The 22,035-nt window shown below is 42.5% G+C and overlaps 1 protein-coding gene across 1 annotated transcript in view; it reads left to right on the top strand.

Moving 5' to 3' along the window:
- Positions 1-22,035, top strand: part of SYNGR4 (synaptogyrin 4) — a 154,323-nt gene that overhangs the window by 112,007 nt on the left and 20,281 nt on the right. The window contains exon 5 of the mRNA XM_075191100.1: positions 21,664-21,886. Coding sequence (XP_075047201.1) covers positions 21,664-21,867 — 204 coding nt within the window. The 3' untranslated portion in view covers positions 21,868-21,886. The remainder of the gene's footprint in view (positions 1-21,663; positions 21,887-22,035) is intronic.

Below are 22,035 nucleotides of genomic sequence, written 5' to 3'. Positions count from 1 at the left end.
TTTCACCTGATGGAAGAGCATGCACCACGTTCTTTTACGGACTTAAGTGAGAAACATGATCTCCCAAGCAGCATACAGTCAAGTCCATAAATATTGGGACATCAACACAATTCTCATATTTTGGGCTCTATACACCACCACAATGGATTTGAAATGAAACTAACAAGATGTGCTTTAACTGCAGACTTTCAGCTTTAATTTGAGGGTATTTACATTCAAATCAAGTGAACGGTGTAGGAATTACAACGGTTTCTATATGTTCCTCACACTTTTTAAGGGACCAAAAGTAATGGGACAATCCACTCAAAACCTATTTCATGGACATAGACTGGTATTTCATGGAAGACCACGGAAAACAACTGTGGTGGATGACAGAAGAATTTTTTCCCTGGTGAAGAAAAACCCCTTCACAACAGTTGGCCAAATCAAGAACACTCTCCAGGAGGTAGGTGTATATGTGTCAAAGTCAACAATCAAGAGAAGACTTTACAAGAGTAAATATAGAGGGTTCACCACAAGATGTAAACCATTTGTGAGCCACAAAAGCAAACAACATAAAAAAAAAAGCCATTACAGTTCTGGAACAACATCCTATGGACAGATGAGACAAAGATCAACTTGTACCAGAGTGATGGGAAGAGAAGAGTATGGAGAAGGAAAGGAACTGCTCATGATCCAAAACATACCACCATCAGTGAAGCATGGTGGTGGTAGTGTCATGGCATGGGCATGTATGGCTGCCAATGGAACTGGTTCCCTTGTATTTATTGATGATGTGACTGCTGACAAAAGCAGCAGGATGAATTCTGAAGTGTTTCAGGCAATATCTGCTCATATTCAGTCAACTGCTTCAGAACTCATTGGACGGCGCTTCACAGTGCAGATGGACAATGACCCGAAGCATACTGCAAAAGCAACCAAAGAGTTTTTTAGGGGCTAACAAGTGGAATGTTATGCAATGGCCAAGTCAATCACCGGACCTGAATCCGATTGAGCATGCATTTCACTTGATGAAGACAAAACTGAAGGGAAAATGCCCCAAGAACAAGCAGGAACTGAAGACATTTGCAGTAGAGGCCTGGCAGAGCATCACCAGGGATGAAACCCAGCGTCTGGTGATATCTATGCCTTCCAGACTTCAGGCCAGGCGCGGGCTCAGAGATGACAGGCGATGCGGCCGCATCACATGACACGGGATGCGTCCGCGTCATTGATGATGCGGCCGCCTGTGCGCTGACGCAGCCGCATCCCATGTCATGAGATGCGGCCGCCGGTGAAAATGTGTATATTGCATCCGGGGGGGGGGGCCTAATTGCGGTAAGACTGAGCGGCCCGGGGGGGCGCTGCCCCCCGGGCCAGCCCACCCCTGCTTCCGGCTGTAATTGACTGCAAAGGATTTACAACAAAGTATTAAAAAGTGAAAGTTTGATGTAGGATTGTTTAGTTTGTCCCATTACTTTTGGTCCCTTAAAAACATTTTGTTAGTTTTATTTCAAAACCATTGTGGTAGTGTATAGAGCCCAAAATATGAGAATTGTGTTGATGTCCCAACATTTATGGACTTGACTGTATACTTCAACTATATGCAAGCAAAAAGTTTTATACAAGTCCAGACTCAATCATCTAAACTTCGCCCCCCAACGCCCTTTGAGCGTCATTGCCTCTATAGCCCGGGACGTCGGGGCTATATATCAATCCTGTACAGTTCTCTCGTGTCCTCCTCATCCCCTCCCACGGAACCATTTGAGCAGGATTGGGAGCAGAATCTTGGAGTAGCTATGGACGAGGAGGAGTGGTTGCTCATCCGACAAAGGATAGCAAAGTGTTCCATTAGCACAGCCATTTGTGAAAATACCTATAAGATTTATATTAGATGGTACATGATTCTGGCGAAATTACACTCGATTTACTGCCACACCTCCGATCTTTGTTGGCGTAACTGTGGTTCAGTGTGAACCTTCTTCCACATATGGTGGGAATGCCCTGTAGTATCTAAATTTTGGGATGAGGTCTTGCTCCTGATTAAGCAGGTTACTTCAACTGATGTGCTTATGGACCCATTATCTGTGCTCCTGTGCCAGCCTATTAAAGGGATCTCCAAATTATCAGATAAACTGATTCGCCATATATATAACGCAGCTAAACTTCAGATAGCTAGTGATTGGAAGAAAGCTTTGCAGTCCTCTAGAGAGGCTGTTATAAATAAAACCTGGCATACTGCCTCCATGGAATTTGTGACAAGTCTTCTCTACGATACAGTCCCCGCTTTTCATAAAGTGTGGGCCCTTGATACTCCTATAATAATAGTAATATGCCTGGCCTTCTCTAAGCCCTCTATGTTCTTTCCCTTTTCGTCTGTACCCTTTGCCTCTTATTTTTCAAGCTTCTCTTCTCCCCACCTCTGGGACTCACTACTTCCCCTACTTTCTTTTCCCCTCCTCTCTTGTATACCTGTCTCTTCCTCATTTAATCTAGATACTTAAGATCTATTGTAAGGGATGCACATCCACATTGAAGACTCCCCTCCCTCCCTTTCCTTTCATTTCCCTATCAAAGCGCAAAAAATCCAGCAGTCTTTTCTAATCTTCATATATCTCCAACCTTACATGGTCTCTCTATTGAGTTGCCATGATCTTCAATGCTATTTACGTTCATTAGGTCTTTAACTTGTAGCTATTATCTGGATTATGCTACATTGTGAAGGAGGCATTTATTCTTTTGTAGCTTCGGTTATAAGTATTTAAATGTACAAAATTACCTGCATCATTATTATCTGCTATTACAAATAAAAATAAAAAAAAAAAAGAATATACATCTTGTTGGTTGCTGCCCCTCAATTCCTCTTAAAATTGAGGACATAGGGTGGTGAGTCTATCCCCTGAAAGAAGTCAGAGGAAAGGATGAAACGCATCTGACCAATTTTTGCTTGCCAAGGCATCCATAGGAGCATATCGAAAGTACGTTACCAAACCTGGAAGTAACAGCTGCGGTCCATATCCATTCCAAATGGAACACTGAGTTTGAACCACATACAGAGACACTGCAGGGAGTTCTGAAGAGAACCTTTATCCAATGAACCCAAGAATGGCCATACTGTTATAGACGCATAGAGTGATAAGGTACCGTCCATGCACATTATTTAAACTGTGAGAGTGTTACGAGCCGCGGCAGTGCCCAGCCGCCGCGACTCACTCACCCGCGTCCCGGCCGTCGCCATGGCGACCGGGACATCATTTCCGGCCATAACCCGGCCGTTGCCGGGGCAACCAGCAGACGCTTCAGAGCTGCGTCCCGGCAATAGGAGGAAGCCGGGCGCAGCGATTCTACAGCCTGTGGGCTAATTAATAGGGGCAGATTATAGGAGGCAATTACAGGCATTAGCCTGCAACTGTGCAGGCCAGGGGCAAGCCCTGGTTGGCTCTATTAGTGACTGCTCTATTAACCTGCAGGAGTGTGTTCAACCTGTGATTGGTTCAGCTGGGTATTTAAGGCAATGAGGTCTGCTGCCTCATTGCCGGTTATAGCTTCTGTGCTCCAGTCTGCTGACCTGCTTGTTCCAGTCCCTGTATCCTGTTTCTACGTTTGACTTCCCGTGTATGACCCTTGGCTTCGTATTGGACTTCGCTTGTGTTTTCCTGTGACCCTGATCCTTGGCTTGTTTACCCGTTCTGCTACTTTGCCTGTGACCTCTGACCTCAGCTTGTTCATCATTACTGTTACCTGCTGCCGGCCTTTGACTCTGCGTGGACCTGACTCTTCTTGCCTGGGTTCTCCCCAGCCGGTACACACTTCACGACCCTCTGTCAGTCTGCGGCCCAGTCTGTCCCCACCATCAGGGGCTCCAGTGAACACCTGACTGGCAGAGTAGACTCCGGGTTGTGTTGTGCCGGCTGGAGGGGTTCCTAACATTATAACCGGCCCACTCACGGAGACAAGATTAGGATGGATGCAAGTGGATCCACACCGTCTCCGGCACAAACCCTAGCAGGCCATGTTGAGTCTTTGTATCAGATGATGCAGGGATTGGCTGAGCGTATGTCTGTTCAAGAAGAAGCCACAAAAGCTTCACAATCTCCTCCAGATCCCATCTGTGAGCCCAAAATGAATTTACCGGATCGCTTCTCCGGAAATAGAACCTTGTTTCGGAACTTCAGGGAGAGCTGCAAGCTCTATTTTCGGATGAGACCCCGCTCCTCCGGTTCAGAGCAGCAACGAGTTGGGATTATTATTTCCCTTCTACAGGGTGACCCCCAGTCTTGGGCGTTTTCTTTGCCACAGACCAGTCCGGCCATGCAGTCCGTAGACTCCTTCTTTGAGGCATTGGGTTTACTGTATGATGACCCGGATCGAGTGGCCTCCGCGGAAGCTCACCTACGGTCCTTGAAACAAGGCAGATGGTCGGCAGAAGAATACTGCGCGGAATTCCGTAGATGGTCACCTGACAGTGGATGGAACGACCCTGCCTTACGTAGTCAGTTCCGTGTCGGCCTATCTGAACAGATTAAAGATTCGCTAGTGCAATACCCGTCTCCTAGCTCTCTGGAGGATCTGATGCACCTCTCCATTAAAATTGACAGGAGATATAAAGAGCGGAAAACTGAAAAGGAAACGTCATCACCTCCATCCGCCTTCGTTCCTATCTCCCAGGATGGTGAGGAACCAATGCAATTGGGAGCATACCGTCTTTCCTCTGAGGAGAGAGACAGGAGACGGTCACAAGGCTTATGTTTATATTGTGGCGCAAGAGGCCACTTCTCCCGTTCTTGCCCAAACAAGTCGGGAAACGAGCATGCCTAAGGAACGAGGGGAGAGTTCACTTAGGTCTACAAATTGTCTCCCAGAAAAATGCACTATTGGTCCCTGCACAGCTCACGTTCAGTGCTCGTTCTACGAAACTATCAGCCTTCATTGACAGTGGAGCTGCTGGCAACTTCCTTGACATCGAGTTTGCCCGCTCTGCTGGGATTCCGCGGATTAAACTCCAATCTGCCATTACGGTATGTGGCTTAGATGGTAGTCCGTTGCCAGGAGGCAAGATTACTTGGGAGACCCCACCACTACAGTTGAACGTTGGCGCTCTCCATTCGAAATCCATAGTCTTACGCCTTATCGAATGTCCATCGGTTCCTTTAATTCTGGGCCACCCTTGGCTATCCTGCCATAACCCCGTCATGGATTGGGCAAAAGGAGAAATTGTCCAGTGGAGCCCCCATTGTACACAGTCTTGCTTGACACTACCTCTACGTATTATTCAGTCTATTCCGGAGCAGTTCCCTTCTCAGTATCATGGCTACTGGGATGTTTTCTCCAAAAAGGCTGCTGACACACTACCACCGCACCGCAATTTCGACTGTGCCATTGAGCTCATTCCGGGCTCTAAATTACCCAAGGGACGCTTGTATCCTCTCTCCGGTCCAGAGACCAAATCCATGCAGGAGTATATTGACGAAAACTTGGAGAAGGGCTTCATCAGGCCATCCAAGTCCCCAGTAGGAGCAGGGTGTTTCTTTGTACCCAAGAAGGACGGTGGACTCAGACCCTGTATCGACTATCGAGGGCTGAACCTTATTACGGTTAAGAACACCTACCCCCTTCCCCTCATCTCCGTTCTTTTTGATCAATTAAGAGGAGCCACTATCTTCACAAAAATTGATCTTCGTGGAGCCTATAATCTCATACGTATTAGAGCAGGTGATGAGTGGAAGACGGCGTTCAACACGCTCTCGGGCCATTACGAATACCTGGTCATGCCGTTTGGCCTGAGTAATGCTCCTGCCGTATTTCAGGATTTGATTAATGAGGTGTTACGTGAGTTCCTGGGACACTTTGTTGTTGTTTACCTTGATGACATCCTCATATATTCAAAATCGTTGTCTGCGCACCAGGGTCATGTCAGACAAATCCTACAGAAATTACGGGAACATCGCCTCTACGCGAAACTCGAGAAATGCGAGTTCGAGGTCCAGAAGGTATCCTTCCTCGGTTATCTAATCTCCTCAGAAGGTTTCTCCATGGACCCAACCAAGGTCCAAGCAATTCTGGATTGGATTCAACCGAATAACCTCAAGGCGGTCCAGAGATTCCTGGGATTCGCCAATTACTACAGGAGGTTTATTGGCGGCTTTGCTGATATCGTGGCTCCTATTGTCACCTTGACCCGCAAAGGAGGTGATCCAACTGTTTGGTCACAACAGGCAATAAATGCATTCAAAACCCTGAAGAAAGCTTTTGTGTCTGCTCAGGTTCTCAGACATCCGGATCCTAGGGTACCGTTTGTTCTTGAGGTAGATGCTTCTGACGTCGGTGCTGGGGCTGTCTTGTCACAAAAAGACCCCCAGACCCACCGCTTACATCCATGTGCCTTTTTTTCCCGTCAGTTCTCATCAGCGGAAACCAACTATGACGTGGGAAACCGAGAATTGCTGGCAATTAAATGGGCCTTTGAGGAATGGCGACACTGGTTGGAAGGCGCTGCACACCAGATCTCCGTTATAACGGATCATAAGAACTTACAGTATATACAGTCAGCCAAACGTCTGAACCCCCGACAGGCTCGGTGGTCGCTGTTCTTCACTCGGTTCAACTTTATTATCACCTATCGTCCTGGTTCCAAAAATATTCAAGCGGACGCCCTGTCTAGAAGTTTCCTGGCACATCATGCTCCGGTCACCTGCTCAGAGCCTATTGTTCCTGTGTCTATGATTCATGCCGGATTAACTCAAGATTTGAGCTGTACCTTACAAAGGTTCCAGAGGTTGGCTCCTGATAACACTCCGGCAGGATGTTTGTTTGTCCCAGTTCATCTAAGGAAGACAGTCCTTGCTGAAGCACACAACAGTCGGACTGCTGGGCATCCTGGAGTCTACAAAACACTGGAAATCCTTTCCCGTACTGTATGGTGGCCGTCTCTGTCTGCTGACGTCAAGAGTCACGTCCGGTCCTGTGAAGTTTGTGCCAGGAACAAAGTTCCCAGGACTCGCCCGGTAGGTCAGTTAGTTCCGTTGGCCGCCCCTGGTAAACCTTGGACACATCTGTCCATGGACTTTATAGTCGATCTGCCACCCTCTGCGGGACACAATACCATTTGGGTCGTGGTAGACCGGTTCAGCAAGATGGCACATTTCATTCCACTCACTAGGCTGCCTACTGCTCGAGATTTGGCAGTTTTGTTCATTCAACACATTTTCCGCCTCCATGGACTCCCTACAGACATCGTCTCCGATCGGGGTTCCCAGTTCATAGCGCAGTTCTGGAGATCATTCTGTACCCTCCTGGGAATCAAGGTCAGTTTATCATCTGCATACCACCCTCAGTCAAATGGGCAGACTGAAAGGGTTAACCAGTCCTTGGAGAAGTTCTTGCGATGCTACATATCGGAGTTCCATGACAACTGGTCCTCCTTGTTGCCCTGGGCAGAATTTGCCTGTAACAACTCCTGTCACTCATTCACGAAAACCTCTCCGTTCTTTTGCAATTATGGTTTCCACCCCAGATCTAACTCTTTGTATTCACTCCAGTCCGTTGGTATCCAGGAGATCCGTTCCACTGCCAGGGATCTCAGAGTTGTCTGGAAGAAAGTACATTCATCTTTAAAACAAGCCTCACTTGTTGCAAAAAAAAATTCGGACCGACACCGTACCCCCTGCTCCCTTAAGGTTGGCCAGAAAGTTTGGCTGTCTACAAAAAATATCAGGCTCAGACAACCTTGCAAGAAATTGGGCCCTAAGTTCATCGGGCCGTTTCTTATCATCAAGCAGGTGAACTCCGTCGCATTTAGGTTAAAAATTCCAGGCTCGTTAAGAATTCCAAACACCTTTCATTGTTCTCTATTGAAGCCAGTGCTTTATCCTGGTCAAGCCCAGTCTTCAAGTGTGCCTGGGAGAGGTTCCAGTGGGCCACAAAAATTCGTGATTCAAAAGGTCCTTGATTCGAAAAATGTTCAAGGACAGGTGCATTTCCTTATACAATGGAGGAATCGCGGATTAGAAGAGCGATCTTGGGTTCCGCGGAGACAACTCCATGCCCCAAAGAAACTGAAGGAGTTCTTCAAAAAATTCCCTAGGAAACCAGGATGTCGGGGTCCCTCGACCCCTCCTCAAGGGGGGGGGTACTGTTACGAGCCGCGGCAGTGCCCAGCCGCCGCGACTCACTCACCCGCGTCCCGGCCGTCGCCATGGCGACCGGGACATCATTTCCGGCCATAACCCGGCCGTTGCCGGGGCAACCAGCAGACGCTTCAGAGCTGCGTCCCGGCAATAGGAGGAAGCCGGGCGCAGCGATTCTACAGCCTGTGGGCTAATTAATAGGGGCAGATTATAGGAGGCAATTACAGGCATTAGCCTGCAACTGTGCAGGCCAGGGGCAAGCCCTGGTTGGCTCTATTAGTGACTGCTCTATTAACCTGCAGGAGTGTGTTCAACCTGTGATTGGTTCAGCTGGGTATTTAAGGCAATGAGGTCTGCTGCCTCATTGCCGGTTATAGCTTCTGTGCTCCAGTCTGCTGACCTGCTTGTTCCAGTCCCTGTATCCTGTTTCTACGTTTGACTTCCCGTGTATGACCCTTGGCTTCGTATTGGACTTCGCTTGTGTTTTCCTGTGACCCTGATCCTTGGCTTGTTTACCCGTTCTGCTACTTTGCCTGTGACCTCTGACCTCAGCTTGTTCATCATTACTGTTACCTGCTGCCGGCCTTTGACTCTGCGTGGACCTGACTCTTCTTGCCTGGGTTCTCCCCAGCCGGTACACACTTCACGACCCTCTGTCAGTCTGCGGCCCAGTCTGTCCCCACCATCAGGGGCTCCAGTGAACACCTGACTGGCAGAGTAGACTCCGGGTTGTGTTGTGCCGGCTGGAGGGGTTCCTAACAGAGAGAATATATATGTATTAACTGACTCTGGATTGAGGACTCTAACAAAAAGGACTTTAGGTTTTTTGTATTAGTCTTTTTAAAGCTTCTTTACATTGGAACGTTGTGTTTCATGTTTTGTTTTGTTTTTTTAAACTTTTTATTAGAAACATTTTTTTTTCAGTAAAAAGAGGGCATTACAGAATATCGAGAGGTTAATAAAAAATAGATAACACGTGTTTACATACAGTAGAACGCAGGAACACTCTCATAACTTTTTGTATTCGGAAAACAATTGTATATTCATCTAGTATTGTAAAGATGTTTTTTTTAATATCTTAGAATTGTGGGGTATAGAGGGGGGGTGCGATGGGTGGGAGGAAGACATGTAGGGAGGGTTGGGAAATTAAGGATTCACGCATCAAATGAAAGAGAAATATACTTGCTTAGAAATACCATTCCATATACGGATATCACTAAAACTGGAGTGGAGTTTGATTTTGGTACAAAGCCCATGAGGACCAGACCTTGTAAAAGGAGATGGAGGAGCCCCTCAGCACGCTAGTAATGTGTTCCATCTGGTAAGTGTGCCAAATACGGCCACAAACCATCTGAAGTGTTGGCGGTGTAGAGTTCTTCCGTGTTTCATGTTTTTAATTTTGTGTTTTCATTCATGTATGTAAATTTTTCACTTCCTGATCTTGTTAATTCTTAGTAAATCAGTCATAAGACCATTAATGAAATATTAGAACACTTTACAACAATATTTGCTCTATCATATTTGTATATTTAGTCCTAACTCTATGGCATTAAGAGTCTAGAGTGAGAGCAAGAAACAGTCAGTTTTGCTGCTCTATTTCAGTTTAAAAATTATGAATGATTTGGTGTCACATTTGATATCTGTAACACTGAACTACATTTAACTACAGCAAACTGAGTTAAAATAAAACTGTTGTGCAGACTGTAGCTGTCTGTTTAATTTGTAGTACAGATTTTGGGATAAAGAATAGATTTAAAATTCACCTGCTGTACATTGTCCATAACAAAAGCTAAACATAGCACAGCTCATACGAAATATGTTGTATTTTTCTTGTCCTTAACTAGTCATTTGAATTAAAAGTACAATCAAAATTCACTCAGGTGAACACAGCATAAGGCATCTTAGTATATGGCAGACTGTACAGAATTACCAGTAAAAGAAAATTAATGTACAGCATTAAAACGCTACATTACCTCTACAATTCTGATGATATTAAAGACACTGTTTATTTTTAAGCACAAAATATATGCATTCAGTCAAGACTCTCTTAATTTAATTAAGTATATATCTAATAGTTGTTATACCATTCACAACATCCTATAATGGAGTTGAGAGTTAGACTAGGTACACTCTGGAGGTTTTTCAACAATTATCGGGCCAATCACCCGATAAACGACCGCTCGGCCACATATCGCGTCCGTGTATATACTCACATAATACACTACAGTTGTTCCAAAGTGCCAATTGTCGTTTCATTTTGTTGGTCATACTGTTTGTATTTCTTGTTCCAATCACCTTCTGATCATGTAGTGTGTATGCACTCACGATCACAATCTACATAGAGTTTACAGACTCATGGTCTTTTCAGTGATGCCGGCAATGAACATGTCCTGGTGACTAAATGTAGAGAGTGCTGTAGATGGAATTATTTGTTTGTTAGTTCTGAGACTGAATATTTCATTTCAGAGTCACAGAAGTTCACAGAAATTCGTTAACTAAACATAGCTATAACGAGACAGTAAATTAGTATGACAGGAATTAATGAATAAATGCCTATTGTGCTGTCATTCTCTAAACAACTATAGGACCAGATTAAGAGCACAAACCTGAACGTAGATTGTGAGTAGTGTGTATGCATGAAACAACCGACTGGTCAGACCTTCAGTCATTGGTACAAGATTGGTTGGAAAATTCTCCAGTGTGTGCCTAGCCTTTTAGATCATGAAACCAGTGAAGAGAGTTAACGCGCATATAGTTAACAGGTCTTTGTTAATTGTTGTCAACACTACATAATTTTAGTAAAAAGATGACAAGTTTTATAAGATGTTCAGACAACCATAAGAATCTATACCTTTAGAAAAAGGAAAAAGGAAAAGGGGGAAGGGTAGGAAAATGTGTATATAGGGCAATCTTTTGGTACACTATGTACAATGTATTTCTGTTAAGAGTAATATCTTTATTAGAGTAAACAAATAATTCGTTAGCGAAATAATTAAAAACACTCAGTGAATGAAAATGTTGACCAAATAAACTGGGTAGAACACTGTTAAAAAGTAGTAAAAAAAGACTACTATGCTGTCTCACTGTGTTCTGTCAATAATGTTAAGAAATGAGCTGTACCAATATCATATAAGGTATTGATATTGAATTCAGTATACAAAAAAGTATGATGGGTTATCCTTGTTGTGTATCCAATCCTTCTATCATTTCATAGGTTTATTTCAGGACACATAGTTTCCCATTAATGACTAAATACAAATCTCCTCTCAAAAAAGTAGTCCCTTATTATTGCTCCTAGGGGTGGAACTAGTTACTGCACTGGTTATTGTAGTGTGGATATTAATAATCTAATGGTGCAGAGGTACATATTCTAACCCCTCTACTGCTAAACAGTAATGGTGTAATAGTATGTTCAAGTACATGAATTGAGCAATATAGGAGACTGGGGTTAGGTATCACTTAATATCTAGATACCTGTCTTGCCACCTAATCCGTATGTCTACCTCTAAGTCTGCTAATAGGTGAGGTGCTCTATGGTGTGAGAGCTTGATAAAGCTCGTAGCGAAACGCGCGTTGGCGTTTAGCTGAGCTCACTATTTGACTGTCTAATATTATTTAAATATGTATTGAGCTGCACTACCTTACTCCTCTCCTATAGATTAGCGGGGTTACGCTAGGCACTATACTACAGTGTTAGAAAGTACACGCTATCTAAAAGAGCATATTATACTAGATGATCCCCTACTAGTTAGCTCTTGGGCTCTCACACCATAGAGCACCTCACCTATTAGCAGACTTAGAGGTAGACATACGGATTAGGTGGCAAGACAGGTATCTAGATATTAAGTGATACCTAACCCCAGTCTCCTATATTGCTCAATTCATGTACTTGAACATACTATTACACCATTACTATTTAGCAGTAGAGGAGTTAGAATATGTACCTCTGCACCATTAGATTATTAATATCCACACTACAATAACCAGTGCAGTACCTAGTTCCACCCCTAGGAGCAATAATAAGGGACTACTTTTTTGAGAGGAGATTTGTATTTAGTCATTAATGGGAAACTATGTGTCCTGAAATAAACCTATGAAATGATAGAAGGATTGGATACACAACAAGGATAACCCATCATACTTTTTTATATACTGAATTCAATATCAATACCTTATGATATTGGTACAGCTCATTTCTTAACATTATTGACAGAACACAGTGAGACAGCATAGTAGTCTTTTTTACTACTTTTTAACAGTGTTCTACCCAGTTTATTTGGTCAACATTTTCATTCACTGAGTGTTTTTAATTATTTCGCTAACAAATTATTTGTTTACTCTAATAAAGATATTACTCTTAACAGAAATACATTGTACATAGTGTACCAAAAGAGTGCCCTATATACACATTTTCCTACCCTTCCCCCTTTTCCTTTTTCCTTTTTCTAAAGGTATATATTGGCAATGTGTTGAAGCACCTCCCCATCTGATGAGACAAATAGATCTCTGTGATATATAAGGGGTTGAGCTTGGTGCAGTGAAAATTGTTATGTTTGGAACCATAAGAATCTAATTTAATAAAATGTATCCTAAAAGGCATAGTTAAAATCCAAAGTCTTTAACCATGAGAATCTCAAGGAGCTATTTTCCATACTGCATGGATCAATGATTTCAATATCCATAAAAAAACGAATTTCTGTCTTAAATTTGTGAACAGTTTCCTTAGCACGGGTAAAAGACAGTGGACATATTGTTAGGCATGTACTTGATAAAGAAGTCCCACATTAACCTGCGTTGACTCTGGAAGACAGCTGGAGTGCAAAGTCTATTTCCTGATGATGGTGGTATGGTAGCCTTGTTTGACCAAACTTTACAACACGTTTCATATGTGTACAACATATTCCAGGGAATGGAGTTACTTCCGAGCCTTTGCATGTTTACAGGGCTGAGGACAAATGTAGCAGTCAAACATTTAAAGGTACATTGTATCAAACAGTGATAGTGTGCTACTATGAGATTCATATATATTGTCAAATATATATGGACATATAATCTTATTCAGCACTGTTCAACCATATTGAAGCATCAGCAAACCAAATATGCATAAAGATGCATGCACAATAAAAATATGACAATATAAAGAATCTATATATAAAAAAATTATCTAAAAAAAATCTAAAGAATTTATAAGAATGTGTATATATGTGTGTATATAAGAAATTATGCCCTCAGCTTAAATAGAACATACACTATATGGACAAAAGTATTTGGCCACATATCTTAATTACTGTATTGAGGTGTTTTAATCAGAACTATTGCCAGAGGTATATAAAATCAAGCACCAAGCCATGCAGTCTCCATTTGCAAACTTTGTGATACAAAATGAGTCGTTCTGAAAAGCTCAGTGACTTCAAACGTGGTACTGTGATAGGATGCCACCTTTGCAATGAGACGATTCGTGAAATTTTATCCCTGCTGGATATTCCAGTCAACTGTAAGTGATATTATTAGAAAGGAGAAGCGTTTAGGAACAACAGCAACTCAGCCACGAAGCGGAAGATCACGTAAAATACAGAGTGTGATCAACGACTGATAAGCTGAATGGTGCGTAAAAGTCAACAATGCTCTGCTGATTCCACAGCTGAAGAGTTCTGAACTTCCACTGGCATTAATGTAAGCAGAAAAACTGTGTGGCGGGAGCTTAATGGAATGGGTTTCCATGGCCAAGCAGCTGCATGTAAGCCTCACATCACCAAGACCAATGCCAGGTGTCGGATGAAGTGGTGTAAAGTAAACAGACACTGGACTGTGGAGCAGTGGAAACATATTCTGTGGAGTGATGAATCACGCTACTTTGTTTGGCAGTCTGATGGGTGCCTCTGGGTTTGGTGGATGCCGGGAGAACGTTACCTGCCTGTCTACATAATGCCAACTGTGAAGTTTGGTGGAGGAGGAATAATGGTATGGGGCTGTTTCTCAGTGTTTGGGCTTTGCCCCTTATCTCCAGTGAAGGGCAATCTTAATGCTTCAGCATACCAAATCATTTTGGACAATGCTATGCTTCCAACTTTGTAGCAATAGTTTGGGGAAGGCTCTTTTCTATTCCCACATGACTGTGCCCCAGTGCACAGAGCAAGGACTACAAAGTCAGGGTTTGATGAGTTTGGTGTGAAAGAACTTGACTGGCCCACACAGAGCCCTGACCTCAACCCCACTGAACACCTTTGGGATGAACTGGAACAGAGATTGCGAGCCAGGCCTTCTCGTCCAACATCAGTGCCTGACCTCATAAATGCACTACAGAATGAATGGGCACAAATTCCCACAGAAACACTCCAACATATTGTGGAAAGTCTTCCATGAAAAGTGTAAGCTGTTATCGCTGCAAAAGGGGGACCAACACCATATTAATGTATATGTATTATTAGTGTATATGTATTTCAATACAATGTCATTACAGTCCCTGTTGGTGTAATGGTCAAGCGTCCAAATACTTTTGTCCATATAGTGTAGATATATAAATAGAATGAATATAAGAGATATATGTAGTAGTTCCGCATGACAGCTATCAGAAAACAATTGCTGTGAGAATTCACAACACTAGCTCCAGATAACAGCAGTCAGAAAACAGTTCACAATGAATGTTAAAAACACCCTTCAATTCCTGCACTCATCACTCTGCTATGAACAGCAATCTACCTAGTCACCTCACCTGGACTACTGTACAGCTTTCTTTTTTCTGCAATCAGTCCTTCAATGAAGAAGTCAAGTCAATCAGAACAGCTTACCTCATTTATTTGTAGTCTTTGTAAAGTCCCTCAAATCTTCCAAACCTGTGCAGGAGCAAATTTATTTTTGGATTTCTCTACTTGTGCTCTGAAGACTTTTTTTGTTTGACTGTACATCACAATTCTACCTTCTCCAATCCTTCAACCTTGGCTTTGTCCATCACTATTCTACCTTCTCCAATCCCTTTACTTTGGCTTCGTCCAGCATTATTTTTCCTTTTACCATCCTTTGAGTTCAGATTGTACTTCACCACCAGTCCTCTCAGGACTAAGTGGCTTGGCCGATGTTGTGTGTCTCTAATAGCTACTCCAGCCAAGTGGTTCTTTCCTGGGAGGTGCCAGCACAGTGAAATTTTGCTTCTGCCAAACATGGACCACTCTGGGGCATAGCTGAAGTGTTATGGTTTGTAATACCGCTCAGACTTACATGAAGCAATACTTGGAGCCAATGCCCGTTACCATCTCAACCACCTGACCACAGGATCTCAGTTTGTTATCCGGGCACATTCTGCATTACACCCTGATTCAGGAGCATCAGCTTCAGAAGAAAGAGAGGTGGCTTTCACTGTTTCCCGTCACCTCACCAGCCCCATATAATCAGTGCCGTACCATCTGATAGCTTTGTTGAGTTCATGCAACTTGGGAGGCCTGCATTGCACATGGACAAGAGAACTCATCATGTAGAGACTGATTGATGTTATTATTGTGGGGGCCAAGTTCACTGGAAGAAAGTGTGTCTAGGATTAAGAAGATCGGAACTGTCTGGAAATGGATTTGGTACAAGAGTCCGGTGAGCATTGGTGTCATTTTTCCTCCCTTTCCATTCTACACTCCAACTATCTATTGCCCTTTCTTGGGGCTCCTGCGTGAGGCCTTCTTGGATTCTGGAACAATGGAGAATTTTATAAACTTTGACTTCGTCTGAAAAATGGAACTACCTCTTGTTCCGAAAATCAAGCCAATGGCTATAGAAGTGGTGGATGGATGACACATAAACTCCAGCTCCAGTGAGGAGACGAAGTCTGTGCCAAAGGGGCTGCCCGAAGAGTAAAAAGGGTTCTTCAAGGTCTTAGACAAAGAGCAGACAGAGGGACTCCCACCCCACAGAGAATGGGATTGCCCAATCGGCCTGCTGCCTGGCACCATGCCCCAGAGGAGCTGAAAGTACCTGATGTATGAACGTGGGCCATGACCATTTATATACAGAACTTAGAGTAAGGATTCATCATGAAATCTAGAACCCCTGCCAGTGCAAGCTACTTTTTTTCGTAGCGAAAAAAGACAGTTTCCTTAAACCCTGCATTGATAATCAGGGGCTCAATTAAATAACAATCAAGATTCAGTACCTACTCCCATTGGACTGGGACCTCTTCGAGAGGCTCCATCAGGCCACAGTCTTCATCAAACTGGACTTGCGAGGAGCCTGCAACCTGATTCGTGTCTGAGAGGTGAATGGAAAATAGCATTCAACACTAAGGATTTAGTGTTCTAACCATCCGCCCAACATTGAAAATGAAAAGGGTATTCCCACACCACTTCCTGTGTCTCGCTGTTCAGAGCTCTACCCTAATCGCAACAGCTCACAGTAATACACTTACCTTCTGCCTTGAAGCCACAGCGCTGTTCCCGAAGCAGCCAGGACGCTGTTCTGCCTCTTCCATCCTGACAGTGTGCTAGGCAGCAGTGTTGCTCAGTGTCGCGATTGCAGTCATGTGACTGCAATCACCAATTACTCTGGGGGGCTGGCCTTTTAAGAAGCCCTTTTATTGGTCCTTTTTAGTTTTATTGGCAGGGAGCGTCCTTGCCCTGCAATGAAGCCTGCTGTGTTGTTGCATTCTATACCTACTGATTGTCTACCTGTTGCATTGTCCCTACTTGCTCCTGAACTTTCCTTGTGTGACACGATGGGTCTTACAGCCATCATTTTCCCCATCTGTCATTTTAAACACTTAGGATGAAAGTTGCTTGTGCTTAGTTGAACATTGGGTTGCTTTCATTTATTACCTCATTTGTTACATAATCTAAGTGTGTAAAAAACCTGTAAAATGGACTTAAGTAAGGAGGCTCTCTTACTTAACCAGGATTAAGTCAATTAGCAAGTGGCTAGTGCAGCTATTGTTCTCCCTGGAACTGTGTCAGACTCCTAGGGCTAGATTTACTAAGCGGCGGGTTTGAAAAAGTGGAGATGTTGCCTATGGCAACCAATCAGATTCTAGCTTTCATTTATTTAGTGCATTCTACAAAATAACAGCTAGAATCTGATTGGTTGCCATAGGCAACATCTCCACTTTTTCAAACCCGCAGTTTAGTAAATATACCCCCTAGTCTCCAAAACAGCAGGAGGGAAACCATGAGGGGATGACAGCTCTCCACTCCCATCTCCACCCCCCTAATGCCTCCCAACCAATCCCAGCATCTGTGACCTGTGGATAACCCTGCATGGAGGGATTCCCCGCAGGGGAAATGTTGCCCCTTTAGGGAAGCCTGCAGGAGAGACTTCTGGATGTGTGTGAATTTGCTTCTAAAAGCTACTGGCGTTGAAGTTTCAGCTGCTGCCCGTGTGCTGATGATTTTGCCTGGGAATATTGTGACTATTGGATTACAAGCTTTTTCTGGATTTGCAGACTTGTTTGCTCTGCCTAGCTTATTTTATTAATCACGGACATCATTATTCCCCTTTAACGTGCAATGGTAAAGAAAACCTATTTTCGTTGTAAACAATTTGGGGTTATTGAACACTGGGGTGTTACTGGGTGATGGTTGAAGTTTCGTGAACACTGGGTGTTGTTTAAAGTATTGTTTGATATATATAAGCTATTGTTTGCAGTTAGCTGTAATAAAGATACTGTTGTATACACACCTTTTTCTTTGCCTGTGTGATCCTGAACCCCTAGAAACCAGGACTTTCCTCTGGGTTCCTATCCTAACATCCTGGTATCATCACACCTTATTTGCTGCCCTTCTGGCTTGTTCTTTGGACTTTCCTTGATCACTGCCCATACTGAACTTCTGGTTTGACCTGGACTTTCTTGTTGGCTGCCTACCCTCGATCAATTGTATTGTTACTTGTTACCCTGTGTATACTGCCCGATGTACTACTACTACTCCCAGCCTTTATTACTCACCACTACCTGGTTACTAAGATCTAGGGGTAAATGTATCAATCTCCGGTTTTGTCAACTCGCGGGAGTTCGGCGAGATGACAGCTTAAATTTAAAGCGGCGCTGCCCTGTAAAGGGAAACTTCCCTTTACAAGGCAGCGCCGCTTTAAATTTAAGCTGTCATCTCGCCGAACTCCCGCGAGTTGACAAAACCGGAGATTGATACATTTACCTCCTAAACTCTAACTACTCTGAGTACAAGATCTGGGTCATCCGAATATCTGTGAGCATAACACACTCTACTGGAAAGGCAGCTTGCTATATGTGAAGTAACACTCGCAGCTGATTCTTTGTCTAATAAAAAAATGCTTGTTCATTAGAGTTTGCGATAAAGGTACTGTTGACTTTGTCAAAAGCAGTTATGGCAATGATTAAACCTCTTTTCCTTCTCCTACCGCATCTCGGAGGATTTGTTTATTGTGAGTGGAATGAAACTGGGCACCAATTTATATTTTAAATTAGAAGCTTTTTTATAAATGATCTGAGGTTGCGGAGGAAGTATTTATCTCAAATCTGTATCTCTTAAATGTGAATGCCAGTGTTTGTCAGGGCTCTCTTTATCTACTTAGGAGCACACAGACCCCATGATTCAGTTTAGTGTGCACTGAGTCCCATAAGTATAATTATTTATAATCCTCAATTTCCACAAAAATCACTTAGGTGTTAATAAGTTACAGGCCTTCTCTTGAACTTTGAGAAAGTCTGTAACTTAGATGAGTTGTGTCTCACTGGGGCAGATTACAAACAAGAATAGAAAGACAAATAGCTATCAGTTAATGGTGATAGCTGTTCAGCATAGAAGTGAGTGGGAGGATCCCAGTGCAGTGCCATCTATAATAAAAGCAGCACAAATTTGTTGGTGAAAAATCCAGGAGACAGAGCAACAATATTTTTTGTAATAAAAATTACTATACACTAAGAAAAGTTGTATTTTTAATACCCAGAAACCATAAATGTAAAAACATCCCTTCAAGTCTAGCCTTCTTCTCTTTAGGACAACCCTCTTTATTATTTTGTTTTTGTTTTCTGTTTGTTTTTCCTTGTTGTAGTAGAATACTACTGGTTTATGCATAATTTATGACAAATAAATCATAAGAGCGAGGAGACAATATGTGTGTATAGCAGTGGATTCAGTTATGAGCACACATTCCGCTTAGCTCCTCCCATAAGAACATGCACAATTTTACACCCCTTAAAATGCTGCAATGTTGATGTGCTAATTACATGTATTTTGCATAAAATTGGGTGCATTCGCAAACACAATAGGTACATGATGTCACACAATGTATTTTTTTACAGCTGGCCTGCATGTTTGTAATTTTCCTAAATTACCCTTATTTTGTCAAATGATCTTTAAGCCTTTGAAATTGTTCAGTGTCTTAAAAAATCAACTTAAAATTTGGCCACAACTTTGTCACTGTTTATGTCCTGTTTACTATTTCTTGTCAAAGGTGCTGCAACAGTTTTATAAAACTACTTTGCACACTGTCCTAATTTTTACAAAAATGTTGAATGAACAGACAAAAGCTGACATTTTCTGTTGAATTCATATGCAGAATGCAACACTAATGTAGCTGCAAGTTGACATTCTTGCAGAACAAGATTATGCAAATCATTTGTGATCAATTGTACATGTTTGAATATAACAAAATGATATGCTAATATTCACGTATTATTCAGTTGCACTCCCACTTCTGTTCCAATGTAATGAAACAAGTTGTAATAATGTATATTACATCTGAGTTATGCACTGGAGAAGGAAACAGAGGGCATGATACTTCTAATAAGATCCTTTTGAGTAACTCGGAACTTGTTGTCTATGACATTATTGTGGTTGAGGCTAAGCTGCATATAATTAGTTAATTGTTGGCTTTTCCATGTCAGGGAAAATTATTTTCATTTATTAAAGTGATAAATAGAAGTCACTTAAAAAAGTTTTGTTTAACCTACTTTTGCCATGTCTTAAATTTCCCTTTAAATTTTGTCAAATTGTTATCACTGTATAAAAATAATATTAGCATTTTCATTGTTAGGACAAAAGAAATATTGTCAGTAATTTAGCAAATGTCAAAAACTGAGCACTTCATGCGAAGCTGCAGTTTTGTTAATATGCTTATAGTCATCACTGTTGAGATGAGCAAACTCCTTATCATAGTGGCTTTGGGGCACTGCCTGCAAAAAGTAATTTGCCTAATATATTTAATATATTTTAATAACTTTAAAAGGTAGGCACTATGCATATTTGGATGCATTCGGGATTTATATCTGCGTCCAAGAATCTTTTTTATCTTGGTTATCATGATGGTACAATGATTAGCGTTGCTCATTCACAGATCTGGTTCTTTTTTGAGCTACCTACTGTCATGAGCCACGGCGTTGTCCCAAGCCGTCGCTGCTCACTTCTTACAGTCCAGCCACTGTCATGACGACCGGGATGTCACTTCCTGTACCCTCGTCCCGACCATCTCCTAGGCATCAGTCAGTACGCTCTTCCTGCACTATTAAGGCACCGTCCCGGCAAGAGTGCTAGCCGAGCGCGTGCGTATTACCTAGCTTTTAGTAATTAATTAATCAGCTCATGGGCCTGATTATTCACAGGCTGCTGTCTGCTTTTTCATTGGCCATCTTTTGTAATAAAGGTAGGGAGGGCTTAGCCTCCCTGCTGGTTATAGCGCTTAGTGTAAGACGTTTTACTGACCAGTTACACTGGTCCTCTGAATACTTGGCTATCTGTGACCTGATTTCCTTGTTGTGACCTTGGCTTGTTTTCTGGACCCTGCTTATATTCCTGTGCCCTTTGACCTGTGCCTGTTTCCTGGATTTTCCGTGCTTGCTACCTGCCCTGACGTATGACTTGAACCTTGGCTTTCCTGCTTGCTACGGACAAGCAGTATCCCGGTTCCTCTAACCCTGTGCTGCAGTTATTCCGATTAGCTTCTACTACCATAGAGTTAAGTCTTGAGGGCATCCATGTCCCTCCAAACGAGTCCAGTTCTACGGGAAAGGCGGCTGCTAAAGGTGAAGACCTCTACTAGTCCAGTTCTATAAGCTGATCAAATAGCTGCAGCTCTAACACCTACATGGAGTGTTTATGTTCCGTCCTCTCAGGTGGCCCTATTTGGGCCTTAAACACTAATCTTAGTAACATGTACAGCATCTAGGCACATTTCACGGTGGGACAGCATTAATATGAATATGAACATATAAACCAGTGTAAATCAAATTGTTTATTTGTGACACTTGACGTAAAGGTAGCCAAACGTCTCCTAATTGTTAAGAGTTACTTAAAATGTAGATGAGGCTCCACTCAGAAGTATTTAATTAGGAAAAAAAGGAGAATTGTAACTTAGTATTGTAATAGTACTTTTTTATGAAATCTACTTTTCTCAACCTGTGCATTTTGGTCCAATGTATGTGCAGAACATTTAAATAGGCACAATCATTCATAAAAAACAAGTAGTGCTTGCACATTTTTTATGATTCGCAAATGACCCCTAATAACGGTTGCATCCCAGCCAATGTTGTTTAGAGGATAATGTAGCTAAAGCAACATCATAGCACACATCAAGCAATATATGTGAACAAACTATAATATTTGTTGTTACCTAGGTTATATTGTCCTTCATGGCATTCATGCGCTTCCGTATAACTACTTTTGCCGGTTACAAGCGTTCTGTGGAGGAAGCCATTCTACCTATCATAAACAGAATGTCATCATCAAGCAATGATCAGGTTAAGATCCTGCAGAGCAGTGGAAATATGACTCCTTGTAAGATGCCTGATCAAAATATGATTAGTACCTTTCAATATTAACACAAAATACTACATAGAAGTAAGTTCTAGTATATAAAATAATATTATTTATAGTTATTTTAAAAATCTAGTTTATTTTTAAAAATATTGAATCCAAAGTGCTGTCATTATTTAAGGGTTGCCTCTTTGCAAGACAGTCTTGTTGACACTGTTTTTTTATTGAATACG

Source organism: Mixophyes fleayi, chromosome 11 (assembly GCF_038048845.1).
Source record: "Mixophyes fleayi isolate aMixFle1 chromosome 11, aMixFle1.hap1, whole genome shotgun sequence".
Lineage (NCBI taxonomy): Eukaryota > Metazoa > Chordata > Amphibia > Anura > Limnodynastidae > Mixophyes > Mixophyes fleayi.
This window is presented reverse-complemented; position numbering and strand designations above follow the sequence as displayed.